Source organism: Lithobates pipiens, unplaced genomic scaffold, assembly GCF_037356315.1.
Source record: "Lithobates pipiens isolate NorthernLeopardFrog02 unplaced genomic scaffold, aLitPip1_a1.2 Scaffold_10, whole genome shotgun sequence".
Classification (NCBI taxonomy): Eukaryota; Metazoa; Chordata; class Amphibia; order Anura; family Ranidae; genus Lithobates; species Lithobates pipiens.
In genome coordinates, this window is record NW_027507686.1 from 80,370,832 (window position 1) to 80,394,473 (window position 23,642).

Sequence of the window (23,642 nt, forward strand, 5' to 3'; positions counted from 1 at the left end):
AAAAAAGTGAATATATGAGGAAATAGAACTATACCTATCCATCCCCTTTATTAACACATCCCTGGCTCCCCCCACTTTTTGTACCCCCTTCCCTTTTCCCCCTATCCTACTCCTTTTCCCTTTCCCTCCCCCTCTCCTCTTACATTCCAGGGGTAAATGATAATGTTTATTTATTCCAGATAAAAGAAAGAACTGAACTACTAAGCTAGCGTAATTTGCTTACTGCTTTCCTATGAGAAACAAGTAGATCAATTTAATGACTTGCAAGAATATTGCATGTACATGTGTAGTAGTAAAAGGATCTCTGAAATAATGGCTGTTCCTAAATGTATTTTCATATATCCCTCAAGTTTGGTCAGGCATACCCATAAAGAAAAAAGTAAAGTCACAGAAATGATTGCTTAATCAGGCAGTGCACAACATTAGTATACCTGGAATTCATCCTCAGTTAGTCCCTGGGTGAGAGCCACTCCATGTAGCGCTGAAGCATCCTGAGCCCTGAAAATCCTATTCAGCAGAATATATATGGCTGGAGATTCCGGTGAAGTCTGAAACAAAACTATTAAACCACCATAAAACGAGGCTCGAGACATGAAATGGGTATAAAGCTTCTCCTCTGCTGAAAGGAGTGAGAAGGCCTCTTCACAATCCAACAAAGCAACTGGCAAATCGTTAGGGAGAACATATTGAGATGGGGGTACCATGTTGCTTGTAGATGTTCTTCCTGAAGTAAAGAAGGAATAATTATTGTAAGTACAATAAGTACATGGAAACATTTTTAAAGCTGAACTTCAGGAAGCCTAAAAATCTTCTCTTGCATTGTTGGCTGCACCTGCAGTGTAATGCCCTGTACACACGGTTGGACTTTTCCGACGGAAAATGTGCCAACCCGATCTTGCTGTCGGAAAATCCGATCGTGTGTGGGCTCCATCTGACTTTTTCCGTCGGAAATTCCGACACACAAAGTTTGAGAGCAGGATCTAAAATTTTCCGACAACAAAATCTGATTGTTTAAATTCCGATCGTGTGTAGACAATTCCGACGTACAAAGTGTCATGCATGCTCAGAATAAATTACGAGACAAAAGCTATTGGCTACTGCCCCTTTTATAGTCCCGTTGTACGTCATCGCGTTCTGAATGACTGGATTTTCCAACAACTGTATGCAAGACAAGTTTGGGCCAAAATCCGTCAGAAAAAATCTGACGTATTTTGTCATCGGAATGTCCGACCGTGTGTACAGGGCATAAGAGTTAACGATTTGTTTAGGTCAGGGTGATATGATAAAGCACTCTTCTCACATGCCGCACCCCCCATGGTAAAGCACTCCTACTTACCTGATCCTCTGCTCCTGCAGGCTGCCCTGCACCATTAGATCAGTCCCCACAGCTTCTCCTTCCCTATGCTCTGGCAGTCTAAGGTCTTCTTACATCATCCGGACTGATGCCAGGGATCATAGCCCTGTACTTTAAGTGAGGAAGAAGCAGGGCAATCCACTGCTAAAATGTGGTGCACTGACTACTAGGGCAGCAAAGGATCAGGTAAGTAAAAGTTCTTTTCACCCCCTTACACTGAAATGAGCAGTAAACCCTTGAAGTGCGGGTGCAGCCCCAATGCAAGGTAGAGTTTATTAGGTTTCATGGAGTTGGGACTTAAGGATTATTACAAATTTAAATAGGATTTCTTCTACTGAGTTTTTTGTTTTGCATTAGTAAACCATTGTTATATTTAACTAAAGCAAAAAAAAATAAAAAATCACATGGATCTGCCATTGTGTAGACTGGGCACATATTACAGTTTATTGAATGGAATCCTGCTTCTCATGTCTGGTCTTATTTTTGATTACAGAAACTCAGGCCGGCAAAACAACAAAAAAGATTCACTATACTATTTTCTTATAGGCAAGGCTATACTGAGCACCCTACAAATGACGAAATGAACATCACAAATTATGAAATGTGAAATTTCACAACAGGTTCAAAGAACAGTTTTGGGCGGTTTGTATAGTAAAAGAGTAAATATATTTTATTGCTATGGGGCAATACAGAAGGTCTATGATCATTCTTCTTTCAAAAGACTACTAAAATCTTCATATATACTATAGACTAGCAAAAATTTACCCATTACAGTTTGGGTAATTTTGTGTATAACATTATTGATTGTTCAATGGTTTTATTGAGGGCTTTTTTTTGTTTTTTGTTTTTAAACAGAAAGCAAACAAAAAAGGTACACCCAGGATTATACCCTGTACACACGGTCGGATTTTTTCAGACGGATTTTGGCCCAAACTTCTCTTGCATACACACGGTTGTCGGAAAATCCAATAGTTCTGAACACGGTGACGTAGAACACGTACGACGGGACTATAAAACGGGCCATTAGCCAATAGCTTTTGTCTCATAATTTATTCTGAGCATGAGTGGCACTTTGTCTGTCAGAATTGTCTACATACGATAGGAATTTAAACGTTCGGATTTTGTTGTTGGAAAATTTTATACCCTGCTCTCAAACTTTTGGTGTCGGAAATTCAGACGGAAAAAGCCTACACACGATCAGATTTTCCGGCAACAAGATCCAATCGCACATTTTCCATCGGAAAGTCTGACCGTGTGTACAGGGCATTATTAGTTGTACACAGATTCATAACAATCATAAAAGCAAAATCTGCTAAAATTACAAAAGGAATATATATTTTAGACCATACAGCAATATACAGATCAGTGTATTCTCGCGAGGTGATCCTTTGATACTAAAAGGATCCATATGTGTATGGTCTTTCACGGCTGGTAGAATAGGAAATGAACATAGATTCAAGATGGGCCTTGGGGTGCTCATATACAGTATCGTTTCTGGAGTGTTGCAAAGGGTTGGTAACTACAGAAGAAAAGGAAAAGAAAGGGAGAAAGGAAAAGCAATAGGAAAATGAAAATAAAAATAAAAATAAAAATAAAAAAAAGGAAAAGGAAAAGAAAGGAAAAAGAAAAGAAAGGAAAGGGAAAGAAAGAAAAAGGGAAAAGGAAATGGAAAGGAAAGGAGAGGGAAAATAAAAAAGGATTTTTTACAACAGCTTACCTGTAAAATCCTTTTCTTGGAGTACATCACGGGGGACACAGAGTGCCATAGTAATAACTATGTGGGTATATAGGCCACCTTTAGGTGATGGACACTGGCACGTCCTAAGACAGGAAGTTCACTCCCTATATAACCCCTTCCATTATTGGGAGTACTTCCGTTTTTGTAGCAAAGCAATATATGTGTATCCAAAGAGGGGAGGGACTTCTGTGTCCTGTGATGTGCGCCAAGAAAATTATTTTACAGGTAAGCTGTAATCCTGACAGGATAATTCTGCAATATGAATGTCCAGGCCCTCAGGGACAAGCGTGCTGCCAGAATCTCTAGAATATTGATGGGCAAGGTCCTTTCGGTTCTGAACCAAGTCCCCTGGGCAGTCGACTCTTCCAGGACTGCTCCCCAACCCAAAAGGCTGGCATCTGTTACCACTTTCCATGTAATTGGTATGAATGATCTCCCCTTCTGCAGATTCTTGGTTAACCACCAACTGAGGCTCTGGCGCACCCTCTGAGATAGATGCATTGGGAGGTCTAAGGCTGGGACCTTTTTGTTCCAAGCGGATAGGATGCTGTTTTGCAACAGTCTCGAATGAAACTGAGCATAGGAAACGGCTTTGAACGAAGCCACCATCTTCCCTAACAACCTCATTCAAAGGCGAACAGGAGGGTCCTTTTTTGCCCTGACGACCTGGACCAGCTCCTTTATGGCACTATGGTCAGACCTAAGTATTCTAGCCTTCTTAATGGTTTTAAGGAAGACTTCTCTAGGTTGAGGATCCAAACTAGGTTTTCCAGGTAGTTAACTGTGGTGACCACGCTTTTGTCTAAGCGGGCTACTGACCTGTCTATCAAGAGCAGGTTGTCTAGGTATGCAATAACTGTTATACCTTGAGCCCTTAGTCTCGCCAGAGGAGGGACCAAAACTTTTGTAAACACTCAGGGTGCAATGGCTAGACCGAAAGGCAAAGCTACAAACTGAAAATGGAGCTTTTCTATCTTGAAACGTAGATATTTTTGGTGAGCGGGGAACAAAGGCACATGCAGGTATGCATACTTGATGTCGATTGATGTCAGAAGCTCTCCTACTTGCAGGTTGGAGACTACTGACCTGATTGATTCCATGTGAAACGAGCGGACATTTAGGAATCGGCTCAGATCCTTGAGATATAAAATGGGTCTGACATCTCCATTTGATTTTGGCACCGTGAAGAGGTTTGAATAAAACCCCATCCCCTGCTCTTCCATGGGAACCTCCATGATATCACTCTTTGGAGACAAAAGCCGGTCTAATGCTTGAAAGAGTCTTCTTTCTCTCTGGATCTTTGGGGGTGTTTGATCTCAGAAAACGAGGAGACGGGAACTCCCGGAACTCTAGTTTGTAACCCAGAGCTACTGTGGAGACCATCCATCTGTCCCGAAACTTTTCCTGCCAGACTGTTAAGAACTGCAGAAGTCTCCCCCCCCCCCACTCGCGAATGGTGGGGCCCCTTCATAAAGAGGCCACAGAATTCTGCTTTGTAGTTTTCCTTCCCCAGGACTTTTTGTCCCTGGGGTTGACCCTGAGGTTTACCTCTTGAACCTGACGGTGGAGGCCATCGTGACTGCCTATAGGCTGACCCTGGAGAAAGAGTCCATTTAAATGAAGGACGTTTATTCCTTTCTGAATTGGCAAAAGGGTACTTTTTTCACTTGAAATTTTGTGGATGTATTTATCCAAATCCTTACCAAATAGCCGTTCACCGTGAAAAAGAAAACAAGCCAGGAGTTTTTTGCATGGTGCTTCATCTCACCATTTTTTCAAACATTAGATCCTACGCATATGTACAAATACAAGCGTAAGGCGTGAAGCCTGAAGAATAGAATCTCGAATAGCGTCAATAGCAAAACATAATGCCCTTGGCAGCTCGTGCCTGTTGATCAGGGATGACCTTGAGCACTTGTCTCAACTGGTCCTTCAGGGATTGACATACACCTATTGCCACCACTGCAGGTTGAGTTACAGTTCCTGCCAAAGAAAACAAGCTTTTTAACAGGAATTGCAATCTTTTATTGGTTGGATCCCTAAGCATTTGAGCATTGTCAAGGACAAGTTACATTTTTATTCACAGAGGAAATAGCAGCATCAATTGCTGCTTTACTCCACTTTTTTGTGAATTTTTCCTCCATAGGATAAAGTGTTGATAATTTTTCATGAGGGAGAAAATGCTTATCTGGGTGATCCCACTCAGAATACATAAGCTGTTCTAACAACGGATGGACAGGAAAAGCATGCATAGCTTGGGGAGGCTTTATGGAATCCAAAGAAGAAGCAGGTTTTTCAGCTGACTTATTTAAGGGTAGCTTAAATGTGGAGCGAACCATTTCTGTAAGCGATTGCACCAGCAATTTTTCAGATTGTGAAGCTGAAAAAGGTTATTCCACAATTGATTACTCAGAAGGGGAGTCAGACGCCTCACGATCCCCTGAGGGGGCCTCATCCTCCCCCATCCACCGATCCTCTATTTGAGGGTCCTGGATGGTAGAAGGGGACCTATTGCGTTTTCTCCAATGCTGGGAAGATGCAATTAGAGGAGTCAATATTTCCGCCAACCCCACCAAGGCTGGAGGAGAAAACTGCCTTAGTAATGTAGACATGGAAAATTAGAAATGGGCTATGGCGCTAAAACCCTGTGCATGTGCAGCTCTGTGCATACAAATATATGTGCATTGGGTATAACCATGCAATCAAAAATATTAATTATCTAATATATGTATAAAGTGCTAGTGCTGCAGTGACCTATATATATTCTGCTATTCATAAAAACTTAAGAAATTCAAAGTGAACATAAAATTACAAAAATGCAAAAAGTGCTACTTAAAATCTAAGCAATCCAAAATGTGCTAATCAATTAATCTCAGCAATCTTATAAAAAATCGTGCAAAATAATTTAGTCCCAAAGAACGTCCTTCAACACAGGAAAATTTTTCAGAATCGCATTCAGAAATCGCTGAAGAGTCGCATACTGCAGTATTTCAAGAGGTGGTAGTAAAGTAAAGTGACTAGTGCAAAAAGGCAATGTAGAGAGAAAACACTCATCCCCGATGCGCCACTCAGTGTTGTGGGAATGTGATTGCTCTCACCAGATCAAACACCCCCGTGGGGTTAAACGAGCCTTAACAGTATAAACCACTGTGCTGCTGCTTGGACACAAAACGTATGGCTCACCCTGATCAGCTTCCCATTGATCTTCAGGGAGAGGTGGCACTGCTGAGGTGAGATTATGTAACAGCAGAAAAAGTGGCCATTAACGCTCAGCTGCCAAACATGTCCATATACAATAAAAAAAGCAAACTGAGCGCAAAGATATATGTACCTCTATACACGAAACAATGTCTGTAAAGAACACAGTCACAGTTCCTTAGTCCATAGACTGAACAGATAACAAGTCCTAAAAGAAATGGTGGTGGGTTTCAGCTATCCCTAGAGAGAAGCCAGTTCTGTAATAGGAAGACAAGGGAATAAGAAGGAAGCGCCACCTAAATGCACTTAGGTGGCGCTTCCTTCTTGTTCCCTTGCCACACATGTCCATGGCAAACTGAGGTTGTGTGCTGAGAGTGTACTTACTGTACTGCGTACTCCCAGCACACTAACCAGGAATCCTGTATGATTCTTCACAGATATTTTAGGGAAATTTAGGGAGCAAATAAGAGAAATGTATTGTTAGCCCACGTACACACGGTCGGAGATTTTGCCAACCAAATCCGTCGGATTTTGCCCGTCGGATTTAGTCCGACGGATTGTGTCCGAAACTGTTGCATACACACGGTCGGGCCAAGTTGGCGAAAAATCCGATCTTTCAGAACGTGATGACGTAATTTCGTTACGATGGGACTACATTCAGCTACATTCAGGCTAGTAGCCAATAGCTTTGATGTAGGAATTTCATCTGAGCATGCGTGGCACTTGGTCCGATGAAAATGCTCTACACATGATCGGATTAGGTCCGTCCGGCCCAGTTGGTTGGGAAATATTTCCAACATGTTGGAAAATTGGGTCGGACGGAGATTCGGATGGAATCAGTCCGATGCATACCACACACAGTCGGATTATCTGACGACACGGTCCGATAAGACTCATTCCGACAGATTCTCCGACCGTGTGTACAAGGGCTTAGAGTTTTCATACACACATTTCAATCTGGTTTAAAGTCTCTGTACAGTTTTCCTTATTAGCAGTGAACTACAAAATTTTTGCTCTGCCTGGATATTTTTTACACAGATTTGTCTGATGTGTGCAGAATCACACAATTCAGGAATCCTGTATGAATCCTCACAGATATTTTAGGGAAATTGAAGAAAGGGTGCTGAAACACCCGATTTGCGAATCAGTTCTACCTTGTACAACAGCAACCATGCAAACACCACACAATTATCTACTTAGTCTGGGCAAAAGGCGGGTACTGCCAGTAACTGCGTGCCATGTATTGGGTAACTAGGAGTGTACTTAAAATTCACAAACACATTACTTGTTTCTGTTCAATCCATTTTTAAAGACTGGAAAACCTGGTACTACTCGATAGGCAACAAACAAGCTCAAACAGACTTTTCTCTAAAAATTGCAGATTGCAGTATCCAGTCTGCATATATGTAAAAGACATATTTCTCAACTCAATTTGGATTTTCACCTGCTTTCTGCTACCTCGTAGGTTTTTGAGGTACAGTCAACCACAATAACTTTTCTTGACTGTCTTGTCTTGCCTATTTGTCAGGAGTCTTAAACTCTTGCCGGTCACATAATTCATGTATGCGACTGCAGAAAAAGTAGGCTTTAAAGCTCAGCTACCACACATGTCCATGGCAGACTGAGGTTGTGTGCTGAGAGTGTACTTACTGTAACTGCGCAGAGAAAGAAATTTCTCCTCAGAAAAGTTGGGCCTTTTTAGGCTCAAGGAATAAGCAAAGGTCAGGCACAATAAACAGTGAATCAAGGGAGGTGCGCTGGGATCACCTGGCATGGACAAAGAGGGAAAGGGGCATATATCTCACAAGTAAGGTGCTATATGAATAAAATTACATATTAACCACTTACCACCCGGCCTATAGCAAAATGACGGCTGGGCAGTGGTACAGTTATCCTGACTGAGCGTCATATGACGTCCTTCAGGATAACAGCCAGAGCACGCCCATGGTGGCGATCGGGGGTGCGGTGTGTCAGTCTGATACACTGCTACACTGATCTCGGTAAAGAGCCTCCGACGGAGGCTCTTTACCACGTGATCAGCCGTGTCCAATCACGGCTGATCACAATGTAAACAGGAAAAGCCATTGGTCGGCTTTTCCTCACTCGCACCTGACAGACGCGAGTAGAGAGCCGATCAGCGGCTCTCCAGGCGGGGGAGGGGGGGGGGGTCTGCGCTGATTATTTATCAGCGGACCACCAGGGAAGCTGCCCGGACCACCAGGGAAGTGGGCAACATGTGGATGGCCAGGTATGTACCCCATGGCCATCCACATGTGCCCAATCTATGCCCACAAATGGGCACTGACTGGCACCATAAAGTAAGATACAATGACTAATGCCCAATTCCACCCATCAGTGCCACCCATAAGTACCCATCAGTACCGGCTACGAGTGCCCATCACTGCCACCTATTGGTGCCCATCAGTACTGCCTCATCAGTGCAAGTCAGTGCAGCCATATCAGTGCCCATCATTGAAGAAGAAAACGTACTTATTTTACAAAAAAAAATTAAAAAATAACAGAAACAAAAAGGAAAACTTGTTTGTTTTTTTTCACAATTTTCGTTTTTTTTATTTGTTGTGCAAAAAAAAAAAATAAAAAAAAATAAAAAAAAAATCGCAGGAGGTGATCAAATACCACCAAAAGAAAGCTCTATTTGTGGGAACAAAATGATAAAAAATTTGTTTGGGTAGTGTAGCATGATCGCGCAATTGTCATTCAAATTGCGACAGCGCTGAAAGCTCAAAAATTGGCTTGGGCGGGAAGGTGTCTAAGTGGTTAAAGATGAAAAAATCCTCAGCCTACGGAATAGCCTTTAGATCTTTTAACCACTTCCCACCATATAACAGTATGACGTGCGCAAAGTGGTTGCGTTATTCTGACGAACGTCATGTGGCGATCGGTGGTGCTGTGTAGAGGACTGAGGTTGTGTGCTGAGAGCGTACTTACTGTACTGCGTACTCTCACCACACTGACCAGGCTGTCGTCGACAGTTCTCAGTCATGCCACCTGATCATGTAACTGCTGAGAGCCAATCACAGCAGTCAGACGTTAGAGAAGCCATGCAGCCTCTTGGATATTAAAGTGCCTTTTTTATTCTGCTGTGATCTGACTTACTGGTGATCAGAAGTGGAATGTGACTTCGCCATCAGAGGCAAGTGAGACATACTGTCTTATGACACCCCGATTATGGCCACATTTCAATGAACCCTAGTGCCGTGGGAGCACAGCAGATAGGTCTGTTTGAGCTGAAGTAGCTCACAGACAGATTATTAGCCTAGGAAAATTTAAATAGTTGTAGGAATACTCCCTTCAACCTGTTAAGAGTGATATGCATGTTTTGCTTATTGTGCTTTTGTTAGATTGCTTAATGTCCTGTTAGAATGAAATGTTAAAAGTTTTGTGCTCTTGATCTTTGCAAGACACCCCACCCCTCTGGCTAGGCTCACACCATTGACCCAGAGAAAGGTGAATGCAAGTGGCAGAGAGACGGAGCGTTAAGGGTATTCTAATTTTTGCTCGCTTTAAGCTATAAAGCTCCTGTGTTGTTGAAAGGCATTGTCAGAGGCTCTACTTGAGTGTTGTACAGCCATTTCAACACAGAGTAGTGAGTAATTATTACAATACTAGGAACCGCTTGCATAATCACTCTTTTGGATCCAAAGGATGGGAAATACCCTAGGGTAAGGGGAAACTCCCAGACCCACCTAAGCCTTCTAGAAAGGTTCTTAGAGAAAGAAAATAGTTGTGTAAACTTGGTAAAATGTCAGAATCCACTCCAAAACCAAATCCTGAAACTGTAACATGTAAAGAGCATGTTGTATGAACATATGGGATTATTGAGTTAATGCATAGTTCCAACTCCTTTCCCAGATTGAGCAAACAATGAGTTTGATGTAAATTTGGCGAAGGGTCTGTGCCTGGGAGACAGGGAAGCTTTCCCATGGTTTGACCCAATCCAGAATGGGATAAAAAGTATATGATGGCGGAAGGATTAAACTGGTTAAAATATGCACTGAGATATGCACCTTCAGGACCATCCCAGGCAGATAAAAAAAAAAATCTAATAATAATAATCCTACTGCTCCACTCCCTGGGCCCCCTAATTATACACAGATATACCAACAATTACCTCCAGCATCACAGGTAATAGAGGATGAGGATGCTGCAGTTTTCTGACTACGTACAAATCGTCCTCGGCCCCAGCATCCCAGGACCCCGTCCGTACAGCGGGATGGGGTTCCCCAGCAATAGGTTCAGGCAGGTAGTTCTGCAGGAGCCACGGCCCCCTGGGTAAGGGATGAACAAATTGGAAGAGCCCAAGAAGGTATAGCAACATCCTCTACTGAGGGAGGGAGGGAGGAGCGGCAGCTAGCACAGAGGGGAGATTTGTTAGTCAGGTTCACTAGTTCTTGTGGTGTGGATGTGGTACTTTAATTAGGCCCAGTGCATCCACTCTCATCGATGGACCCAGTGCCTCTTCCCCATTGCATGCCGCATCCCATCTGCAGATTTAACAGCACCTTATATCATAGTTAGAAATTATGTTATGGTTAAACCAATGGACATGCAATACTGCATGGACATGATCAAGAATTCCCCAGATCCTAGAAAAAATCCTTCAGCTACTATAAACTATTTAAAGAGTGCTACAAAGGGTAGGCAGTGTTCTATAGAAAAAACGATCAAAAACAGCGCATCAAAAGGGACTAGTAGATTGATGTGAAAAAGACTTTAAAATGTCATTTATTAAATGTAAACAATGAACACAGACATCTGATCCCTGCAGGATCTAAAACACATAAAAAACACCAATCATAAAACGGACAGATGTTTGATAATGAAAAGCTCCTCAGATCTCTCAATTATAACTTTGGAAAGGTGAAAACCAAAGACCAATGTGCACAGCTATCGAATGCCTAATGAATGCAATCAATCATCTGAAAGAACCCAGAGCGTTGTATGAAAAGTCAGTGTAAACGAATGGAACAACGTTCCTAGGGACACTCACTTCATAGGTGTTCAATGGGCTGCAGAGCTGATGAGTCCAGTCTGATGACCGAGGGGGAGGTGTTTATTTCAGCTCCATCTGAAGCGTTCGGCTTGGAGGCAGAGGTGTAATGCTGCACGCTGGGTGGTAAGGATCAAGCTTAGTCACCAGATGATATCAGCTGTACACATAGGCAGCTTAGAGAATGCTGCACTGCTTGCAGCGCCGCTTGTCCGAGCGGCTGTGGATCACATGAGAGGCTTGTCACGTGGAAGGCTGTGAAGGGGAAGGTTGCTATGCCGACTCTCCTGCTTACATGTTTCGCGCTCCTGCGCTTTGTCAAAGCTGGAGCGGCATACAGCAACCAGAAAGATAAAGGCATCGGGTAGTGTGTAGGGGCGGGAACTGTCAGAGTCTCTCAGGTTAACCCCTAATGTGTCACTAAGCCTCCTGCAGTTAAAACCTTATTAGACAGGGGTCTGTGTCAGTGAAAGAACTGTTAGAAAACAGATCATTAGACAGATCCCCGTGAATATAACTATAATGAATACATCTAATAGGAAATGTGGATTGAAACATATGGTAGACACAGTGGTGTAGTGGTTAGCACTCTCACCTAGCAGCAAGTAGGACGCTGCCAATGAATAGACTGATCGATGGCTTGATTATGTCCTACAAGTTGATATAAGAAAAAAATCACAGACTCTATGATTAAGCTTGTGTAATATTCTATTTCACAACAAAGACCGTCACCAATCTTATGGACTTTACATGATCGTTTTTTTGTTTTTTATGATAATTGTCATGTGGAAGCTCTGATGTTTTTATGTGTGTATACATATAATTAATAGTATTACTTATAGTATTGTTTTTTTTTAAACAGATTCATATTCCATTCCACACCATTTTTATTCTCAGTTGTTTCCTTTTTCTTTTCCCCCCTTTTTTTCCCACCCCCTCCTTGTGCCCCCTCCCCCCCTTTTTTTTTTTGTTTTTTTTTTTCTCAATGGATCGCATTAATCGTTTACAATCTATATTTAACAAATTAGAAGAGTCAAGGGCAGACAGTACTATTGACGTGACATCTAAGTCCAGTTCCCCTAATAAGGACCTTCCACATACTGAAGCATTTGAAATACAAATGCGTAAGGCCTTTTTAAAACTCCAAGACGCCAAACAATATGAAAACGCACAATGGTGGGATTTAGCGTTTTTGCAGAAATACCTGGAACTAGGTATTACCCCTAGGGGTCTCCGGATAAAAAAATGTAGTTTTTTAGACGAAGACCTCTCTAAGGAATGGCAAATGATTTCGGAATTTTGCACCACCAAATGGATTAGAATATTAGTGCAACAACGAGAACGTAAACTTAGAATGGCAGAGGAATCAGTTAAAGCCAAAACTCAGGTTATTCAGGAGTTTAGTACATCTTGTCTCTTTTTGAAATGGATGGAAGTCCAGGACAAAAACATCAGGAAAGATGAGGATGCAATGATTCGCACAAAAACCAGTAAATTAGAGAGAGACATTGGCGATTATAGATCAGGCCACATCTTTGAGTGGAAGAAGAGAAACCCCACTCCCACCATGAACCGCATTCAACCACAGACAGGAATGGACCATGTATATACACCCCATAACACCATGGTCCTACACAATAATACTAGGACTAAATCTAAAAACCATAAGACAAGTAAGCCTCACAAAATTAAAAATTCCTCTAATAACACGGGAACCAATAGGACCAGTAGGCCCTATCATTCTAAATTTGAGCACCACAAGGTGACACGTGGTGCTCCTGATCCCCCCCGAGGCCCAAGCGATTACACAATCACCCATAAGAAGGATGGCGCTGACTGCAACCCCAATATAATAGCCAACCCTCTATTGGTTAGCACTTCGCCTACTGTTGCCCCATCCCCCTCTGGCCTATCCGATTAACCGGATGTTACTGAAAATAGACTACCCATTTTTTCGGTAGTCACATCAAATAAGTATAGCCCTCTGGTGAAAGATTTGGACAAGTACATTAAGGAAGGAGCTCGCCCTAGATCTAGTAACAAGACATGTGCACCCAATGAAAGTAAGGTAAAAGACAGTACTTCAGTGACACCTCCCAATTTTGAGGAAGGTTTTTTAGCCCTGTCTCCAAAGGGAGTCATTTTTACAAAAGAAAAGAGAAAACTAGAAGAGGTTGCAGAGGAGGACGTAAGCTTAAGGCAAAACAAAAAAGAAAGGGTGGAGACATAGTGGAAGAGAGTACCATAAAAATCTTCAACCTTTCATCACACACCCTTAATCCATATGAATTAGCATTATTGAAGAAAGGTCTAAGCTTTTCGCCATCCACTGGACCAAATAAATTTGGCCTCTTCAAAGATTTAAATAAATTTATTCGATCTCTTACCCTGAAAAGACATTTTGCAAAAAACAATTATTAATAACAACAAAAAAGGAGATTCAACACCTGAAATCGATAATATTGATATGAATGTCACCCCTCAGGATGACATTTTGAGAATTCTCGAAGACTTGTGGAGCGAGTGTCATATCTCAAGCCAAACACAATATCCCTTTACAGAACCAGCGATAATTCATACTCATCTGAAACCGGCGTCCACCTTTAACCCAACCCATTCTAAGGGCCCCTTTATTGAGACCTTTTATCAAGTGGTTTATAAAGAGTTTATTGAGTTATGTAATACAACCAATAACAAAAAACAAGCTAATCTAAATAAATTTGAACAACAGGCTCTTCAAAACCTTACCACCAACAAGAACATTGTGGTCAAACAAGCCGATAAAGGAGGGAGTCTAGTCGTGCAGGACATGGGCGACTACCTTGGCGAAGCCAATCGCCTGTTATCTGATACGACTACATATCAAAAACTTCAAACCGACCCCCTTCCAATTTACCAGCGTGATTTAATTACGTTGGTAGACAAAGCTCAAAAAGATGGGGTGTTAAATCCCCAAGAAAAACGATTCCTCCTCCCCAAAGTCTGCAGCACCCCTTACTTTTATCATCTCCCCAAGGTTCACAAGTCCCTTACTAACCCTCCGGGTAGACCAATAGTGGCCAGTACTAATAGTTTCACTAGCGGCCTTTCGGCCTATATAGATCACATCTTACAGCCATTGGTGGTGCAACTTCCTTCCTATATTAAGGACTCCAGTCAGGTGATTGAGGTTATGGAAAACTACAGATGGTCTGACGAATATATGTGGGCCTCTTTAGACGTCAACTCGCTTTATACTTCTATACCCCACGAAGTGGGACTGAATGCAATACAACACTTTTTGAGCATTGATGCAAGCATGAACTCAAAAACAGTCTGAATTTTTATTATTGAGCATAGAGTTCTGCTTGAAACATAACTACTTCACCTTTTTAGACCAATTTTTCCTCCAGCGCCAAGGTACAGCCATGGGAGCCAGTTTTGCCCCGGTATACGCGAACCTCACCATGGGCTTTTGGGAGGAACAAAAAATCTGGAGAAACAATCCTTTTGCTGAGTTTATCGTATTTTATGGTCGTTATATAGATGACATTCTGCTCATATGGAGTGGCGGAGTTGAGACTTTTTCCTCCTTCGTCACTTATTGTAACAACAATTCTATGGGTCTATCTTTCACATCGGTCATTGACCAAAACCATCTGGTCTTTTTGGACCTTGTACTTTCTCATAATGAGCATAGTGTCACCACTAGCAACCATATTAAACCCACGGCAGGCAACTCTTACCTTCATTATAAGAGTTGCCATCACCCTGCTTGGAAGAAAAATATTCCTAGCGGTCAGTTCCAAAGGTTACGCAGAAACTGTACCTCAACTGAGGACTACACACAACAAGGCCAGCAGATGGCAAAAAAATTCTTAGAAAAAGAATACCCAGATGATTTAGTTACACAGGCCTTTATGGAACACGCAACCAAGCATTCACCTACAAAAAAACGTCCCAAAAATTCCACTAATGACTATACTACAATTAGGTTTATTTCTACCTTTAACACACAATATAAATATATGTCTAAAATAATTCTTAAACATTACGATATCCTAAAGCTGGATCCGATTTTAGCACCACTCCTTCCGGTCAGACCCCAAATCACTTTTAGACGCTCTCGTACAATCAAAAATATTATTGCTCCCAATAAACTTACAAAATCCAATAGAAAGGATAATAATATATTCCCTGATATTAGGATGTACTTTGATAATAGATGTGGGATTTTTAAATGTCGTAAAAGAGGTTGTTATACTTGTCAGTCCATCCCTAACGGCCAATCCACCATCACTACACCCAAAGGAAAAACCTTTGAGATTAAACAATTCATCACGTGTTCTACTGAATACGTAATATATGTTTTACGTTGTCCCTGTGGCCTCCTTTATGTAGGCCGCACTATGCGGGCCCTACGAGTCAGGGTGGGGCGAACATCGCCGCCTGATTAAAGAGGGTTGCATTCAACACAGCGTGCCGCGCCATTTTCGCCATTGTCATGATAAAAACTTTAAAGAAATGGAGGTCCTTGCAATTGAGGCTATCCCCAAGGGTACCCTAACGGCCAACGAAAGATTCTCCCACCTTTGTCGCAGGGAGACCTTCTGGATATATCTTATGGGGTCTCTCTCGCCTGATGGCCTCAATGAAGACATTGACATCCTCAGCATAACTTCTTGATATAGGTTACTCAGATATAATCGCTACTCATCGTTCATGACCGCCACCCTACATTTTTTATAGAAAATATCTTCTCAGTTTTTTTTTTTTTTTTTTAGTTTTTTTTTTTATAAATAAATTTTTTTTTTATTATATATATATATATATATTCCATTATTTTTTGAAACTTTATTTTTTATTTCTTTATTATTATTATTATATTTTTTTTTTTATGATTATTTATAAAAAAAAATTATTTTTTTTTATATTTTTTCAGTTTTATTTTTATTTTAATTTTAAGTTTTTATTTTCATTTATTTTTTCATTTCTCTATTGTATCAATTTTTATATATATATATATATATATATATATATATATATATATATATATATATATATATATATATATATTTTTTTTTTTTATTTCATAATACTATTTTTATGAACGAAGAGTAGTTAACCACTTCAATACAGGGCACTTAAACACCTTCCTGCCCAGACCAATTTTGAGCTTTCAGCGCTGTCGCACTTTGAATGACAATTGCGCGGTCATGCTACACTGTACCCAAATGAAATTTTTATCATTTTTTTCCCACAAATAGAGCTTTCTTTTGGTGGTATTTGATCACCTCTACGGTTTTTATTTTTTGCGCTACAAATAAAAAAATACCGAAAATTTTGAAAAAAAAATGTTTTTTTTTGTTTCAGTTTCAAAACTTTGTAAATAAGTACGTTTTCTCCTTCACTGATGGGCACTGATGGGGCTACACTGATGGGCACTGATAAGGTGGCACTGATGGGCCCCAATGTGGCACCAATGAAGTGGCACTGATGGGCGGCACGGATGGGCGGCACGGATGGGCGACACGGATGGGCGACACGGATGGGCGACACGGATGGGCGACACGGACGGACACTGATAGGTGGCACAAATTGGCACTGATAGCTGGCACGGATGGGCGGCACGGATGGGCATGGATAGGCGGCACAGGTGGGCATGGATAGGCGGCACAGGTGGGCATAGATAGGTGGCACAGGTGGGCACTCATAGGCGGCACAGGTGGGCACTCATAGGCGGCACAGGTGGGCACTCATAGGCGGCACAGGTGGGCACTCATAGGCGGCACAGGTGGGCACTCATAGGCGGCACAGGTGGGCACTCATAGGCGGCACAGGTGGGCACTCATAGGCGGCATCGGTGTTATAGTAATGGATGCCAATCAGTGCCAAACAATAATGCATGCCAATCAGTGATGCCCATTGTGGCCACTGATTGGCATCCATTATGGGCACTGATTGGCACCCATTGTGCTGACTGGCACCCTGGTGGTCTAGGGAGAATTATGGATTTTTATTACCTTTTCCCTGGTGGTCTAGTGGTGTCCCTGGTGGTCCAGTGTGGGCATCCTCGGGGGGGCTGTGCTGATAATCGATCAGCACAGACCCCCCCCTGTCAGAGGAGCAGCCGATCGGCTCTCCTCTACTCGCGTCTGACAGACGCGAGTGAGGGAAAGCCGATCACCGGCTCTTCCCATTTACACTGTGATCAGCCGTGATTGGACACGGCTGATCACATGGTAAAGAGTCTCCGTCGGAGACTCTTTACCGAGATCGTAGTTGCCGGGTGTCAGACTGACACCCCGCAACAACGATCGCCGCGATGCGCGCCCCCGGGGGCGCGCAGCGGCTCATAATCCTAATCACGTCATATGACGTCCGGTTAGGATTATGAAACCACTTTGCCGCCGTCAATTTGTAATAGGGCGGGCGGCAAGTGGTTAATATATTTATTCCAACTATCCTATAGCAAAGGACTTAATAACATATCTAAAATATATCTTTTAAATAATTTGTTTTTTTGCCCTTGGTCTCCGCAATTTCCCCCCCCCCCCCCTTGGGTTTTTTTAACTTATAGTGTCCTTTTATCCATAGCACTCTTCTCCCTTCTGTATATCCTTTAATAATATACCTTTTTGATAACATTCTCATTCAAATATTTTTTTACTATAAATCACATAGTAGTTAGTTTTTTTCATAGTTGGTTGGGTTGAGTGTAGACACCAGTCCATCAGGTTCAACCTGAGTGTCTGCAGTTGGCCCTGTCCTTGTGCATTGGTCCCTGCCCTTAGGGAGCCCGCAATCCGGGGTCCCCATTTGTATACCATGGCCAATTTTTTTTTTTTTTTGCCAGAAGCTAATTGGCCTGCCTGCATGTCTTTGGATTGTGGGTGGAGACCGGAGTGCCCGGAGGAGACCCGCACAGGCACAGGGAGAACATGCAAGCTCCAGGCGGGTGGTGTCGTGGTTGGGATTCGAACCGGCATCCTACTTGCTGCTAGGTGAGAGTGCTAACCACTACACCACTGTGTCTACCATATGTTTCAATCCACATTTCCTATTAGATGTATTCATTATAGTTATATTCACGGGGATCTGTCTAATGATCTGTTTTCTAACAGTTCTTTCACTGACACAGACCCCTGTCTAATAAGGTTTTAACTGCAGGAGGCTAAGGCCGCGTACACACGGGCGGACTGTTCGCCCAACCTTGTCCGCTGAACAGTGTTTGGGCGGACAGTCCGCTCGTGTGTGGGCTTTCAGCAGACAGTTTCAGCGGACAGTTGGACGGACAAGGTCTTTCGGAAATTCCGAAAAACTGTCCGCTGAAACTGTGTTTGAGCGAACAGTCCGCCCGTGTGTGGGCCTGTCCGCTGTACTTTCGAAATGAGCGGACTGTTCCCGCTCGGAAAGTCCGCCCATTTCGAGCGCGTGTACAGGTAGGCGGGGCCCGCGAAGGAAACGTCGCGGGCTCCGCCGCCTGGAATGGGCTTAAAGGGGAACCCCAACGCCGAAAAAAATCGGCGTGGGGGTCCCCCCCAAGTCCACACCAGACCCTTGTCCGAGCACGCTACCCGGCCGGCCAGGAAAGGGGGGCGAGCGAGCGCGCCCCCCCTCCTGAGCCGTACCAGGCCGCGTGCCCTCAACATGGGGGGTGCCTTGGGGAAGGGGGGGCCGCGCGGCCCCCCCACCCCAAAGCACCTTGTCCCCATGTTGATGAGGACAAGGGCCTCTTCCCGACAACCCTGGCCGTTGGTTGTCGGGGTCTGCGGGCGGGGGGCTTATCGGAATCCGGGAGCCCCCTTTAAGAAGGGGGCCCCGGATACCGGCCCCCCACCCTATGTGAATGAGTATGGGGTACAATGTACCCCTACCCATTCACCTGTGAAATAAAGTACAATAAAACACACAACACAGAGAAAAAGTATTTTATTGCACAGCCGGGGGTCTTCCGTCTTCGGGGGTCTTCTCGCCGGACTCCTCCGCTATGTGTGTGTAGCTCTTTTGCTAGCGGAGGAGCCCGGCTTTCTTCCTCCCCGCCGCCGGCCTCTTCTCCCGACTTCGGGGGTCTTGTCCCCCTCTTCGGTTCTTCTGCCGGGCCACCGCGCCTGGTCCGGTGGCCCGGTCTTCTGTCGCCGTCTTCGGTTCTTCTGCCGGGCCACCGCGCCTTCTTGTAGCTCTTTTACAGGCGGTGGCCCGGTCTTCTGTCGCCGCTGTCGCCTTCCGTTCTTCTTCTTGTTCTTCTCCAGGAGATGTTGACACGTCGCTCCCTCCGGCCGGAATGCCAGAGCCGCCCTGCGCTGTGACTTATATAGTGACAATGGGGCGGGGTCACATGGTATATGTCACATGGGTTGGTCACATGGGGACTATGACATCGTAAGGGGGCGGGGTCACCATGTGACCAACCCATGTGACATATACCATGTGACCCCGCCCCATTGTCACTATATAAGTCACAGCGCAGGGCGGCTCTGGCATTCCGGCCGGAGGGAGCGACGTGTCAACATCTCCTGGAGAAGAACAAGAAGAACAAGAAGAAGAACGGAAGGCGACAGCGGCGACAGAAGACCGGGCCACCGCCTGTAAAAGAGCTACAAGAAGGCGCGGTGGCCCGGCAGAAGAACCGAAGACGGCGACAGAAGACCGGGCCACCGGACCAGGCGCGGTGGCCCGGCAGAAGAACCGAAGAGGGGGACAAGACCCCCGAAGTCGGGAGAAGAGGCCGGCGGCGGGGAGGAAGAAAGCCGGACTCCTCCGCTGGCAAAAGAGCTACACACACATAGCGGAGGAGTCCGGCGAGAAGACCCCCGAAGACGGAAGACCCCCGGCTGTGCAATAAAATACTTTTTCTCTGTGTTGTGTGTTTTATTGTACTTTATTTCACAGGTGAATGGGTAGGGGTACATTGTACCCCATACTCATTCACATAGGGTGGGGGGCCGGTATCCGGGGCCCCCTTCTTAAAGGGGGCTCCCGGATTCCGATAAGCCCCCCGCCCGCAGACCCCGACAACCAACGGCCAGGGTTGTCGGGAAGAGGCCCTTGTCCTCATCAACATGGGGACAAGGTGCTTTGGGGTGGGGGGGCCGCGCGGCCCCCCCTTCCCCAAGGCACCCCCCCATGTTGAGGGCACGCGGCCTGGTACGGCTCAGGAGGGGGGGGCGCGCTCGCTCGCCCCCCTTTCCTGGCCGGCCGGGTAGCGTGCTCGGACAAGGTTCTGGTGTGGACTTGGGGGGGACCCCCACGCCGATTTTTTTCGGCGTTGGGGTTCCCCTTTAAGCCCATTCCAGGCGGCGGAGCCCGCGACGTCTCCTTCGCGGGCCCCGCCTACCTGTACACGCGCTTGAAATGGGCGGATTTGCCTCCTCCTTACGTGGGCGAGTCCGTTCATTTCAAAAGTTGAGCGAACTGTTTGCCCAACCTTGTTCGTCAAACAGTCCGCTCGTGTGTGGGCAAGTCCGCTCATGCAAATTTTGAGCGGACTGTTTGACAAACTGTTTGCCGAACAAGGTTGGGCGAACAGTCCGCGCGTGTGTACGCGGCCTTAGTGACACATTAGGGGTTAACCTGAGAGACTCTGACAGTTCCCGCCCCTACACACTACCCGATGCCTTTATCTTTCTGGTTGCTGTATGCCGCTCCAGCTTTGACAAAGCGCAGGAGCGCGAAACATGTAAGCAGGAGAGTCGGCATAGCAACCTTCCCCTTCACAGCCTTCCACGTGACAAGCCTCTCATGTGATCCACAGCCGCTCGGACAAGTGGCGCTGCAAGCAGTGCAGCATTCTCTAAGCTACCTATGTGTACAGCTGATATCATCTGGTGACTAAGCTTGATCCTTACCACCCAGCGTGCAGCATTACACCTCTGCCTCCAAGCCGAACGCTTCAGATGGAGCTGAAATAAACACCTCCCCCTCGGTCATCAGACTGGACTCATCAGCTCTGCAGCCCATTGAACACCTATGAAGTGAGTGTCCCTAGGAACGTTGTTCCATTCGTTTACACTGACTTTTCATACAACGCTCTGGGTTCTTTCAGATGATTGACTGCATTCATTAGGCATTCGATAGCTGTGCACATTGGTCTTTGGTTTTCACCTTTCCAAAGTTATAATTGAGAGATCTGAGGAGCTTTTCATTATCAAACATCTGTCCGTTTTATGATTGGTGTTTTTTATGTGTTTTAGATCCTGCAGGGATCAGATGTCTGTGTTCATTGTTTACATTTAATAAATGACATTTTAAAGTCTTTTTCACATCAATCTACTAGTCCCTTTGATGCGCTGTTTTTGATCGTTTTTTCTGCTGCATCCATTTTTTGCCAAGTCCATAATGGGTTAACAGCCGCACATTGAGACCATCCACAGGACATTTATTTAAATAAACGAACATCCCACGAGATAGTCAAGCGCTCTTAAAGAGTCCAGTCATTTGTGCGCCAACTTTATATTGTTTTGTTTTACAGTGTTCTATAGAAGACTATAGACTAATTAAATATGGACTATTGGGAAATGACATGGAATCAGGATTGAGCTGGGATAATGTGGATAAATTAGACTTAATAGCACCAGGCGGTAGAGCAGCAGATTATCCTTTGTTAACAGATGCCCATGTTGAAGAAATGTGGAGGTAAGTTGAGGCAGAAATTAAAAGACTATTGTAGGATAAGAAATCAATTTCTACAGCCATTGACTTTATTAAAAGGATTAAAAAGGTGTAGGTGTAGAAAGAAGAAGCGGGAATGACTATGGCAGGTGATATGGGCATGATATACACACAGATCATTATGCAGGCATTTAAACTCTCTTGATTAAGCAGCTAGTTGCTAAATGGCCTGAGCTGGATACAAAGGGATTGGAGAAGGAAGTTATGTTAAAAGATTCCGCAGTTTGTTTAGATATTCCCAAAACTTCAAAGGCACAATTCCAGGGACTTCAGCATAATCCAGGGAAATTTGATAATTCCTGATATGGAAATAGAGGTGGGTACAGAGGAAATAGAAGAGGAGGTTCAGGAGATAGAAATTAGAGATGTTTCAATTGTGGGGAATTAGGACACTGGAGGAACCAATGCCCAAAGTCCAAGGGTGGTGCTTCAGGATATAATCCTGGAAACTACCCCCAACAAAGACAGCAACTCCAGGGTAATAATAAGCAGCATACCATTAAATACCCATTACAATGGCAGGGAAAACAATAGGGTTACCTGGAAGATAAACCCCTCATGCTCCCTCAGATATACTCTCAATATTCTGTTCAGCCAACAATACCGATAACAGTAGATGGCATAGTTCTCCATTTTCTAATAGACACAGGTGCAACCCGGTCCACCATGTGATCAGAATTAAATGAAGGGTACCTTTTAAGGGTGTGAACCTTATGTGGGAATAAATGGGGTATGGGCTTGTACCTGGGAAACCCCACTTTTTGAAGTAAACAACCCCCCTTATGGTACAGGTAACATTTTACAACATTCATTCAGAATTATCCCACACTGCCCTGTAAATTTACTTCAAAGGGACTTATTAGGCAAATTAGAAAGCAAAATAGGAGGTAGACCCTAATGGTGGCATACACATGGAATCACTGTATTGCTTCCTAGAAGCTGGTGAACTTGATGATATAAATCTTTAGGTATGGGCAAAGGACAAGTTAGACATAGGGTTCATTCCATGCACACCTTATAAAGCTACACTGAAGCCCTTCACTAACCCTGTGTACCAGAAACAATACCTTTTGTCACAAGAGAAAATAGAGGGAGTTGGGCCAATAATTGAGTCATTCTTAGAACAAGGTATATTAAGGCCTGTAATATCTCCCTACAACATACCAATAAATCCAGTGAAGAAGCCTGATGGCTCTTATAGATTTACCCAAGACCTTAGGACTATTAATAACTTGATAGTCCAAGTTGCACCAATTGTCCCAGATGTACTGTCATTGATTACCTCTATTCCCTGTACCACTCAGTATTAAACTGTGCTGGACTTGTCAAATACTTTTTCTTCTGTCTCAGTGGGCGAAGAGACACAACTACTATGGAGTTTCATATCTGATGGCCGCCAGCTTATCTGGCAGAGAATGCCTCAAGGCTAAATTGTCACTGGAGTGCAGTGGAGCTCGGGACGTTCGTTTAACTGCCGTGTAAAGGTCAATCATTGGGAACTTTTGACCATTTGGAGAGGAGGCTTATTCCGATGTGGGGACGTGGGGAGCTGGTGGGACCATGCCTTTTCCCCCCTTTCGGGGATCCCGTGTTGCCACATATAAGGGTCGCCATAGAGAGAAAGTCAGGAAGATCCTGTTGACGTGAACTCTATCCATCAGGCAATTGCCCAATGTGTGGTTTACCTGAGC

General features: G+C 44.2%; 1 protein-coding gene across 1 annotated transcript in view; it reads right to left on the minus strand.

Annotated features, from left to right (window-relative positions):
* The window catches only part of DPP3 (dipeptidyl peptidase 3), a 107,921-nt gene that overhangs the window by 60,198 nt on the left and 24,081 nt on the right, over positions 1-23,642 (minus strand). The window contains exon 2 of the mRNA XM_077456167.1: positions 432-724. Within this exon, the coding sequence (XP_077312293.1) occupies positions 432-704 (273 nt within the window). The 5' untranslated portion in view covers positions 705-724. The remainder of the gene's footprint in view (positions 1-431; positions 725-23,642) is intronic.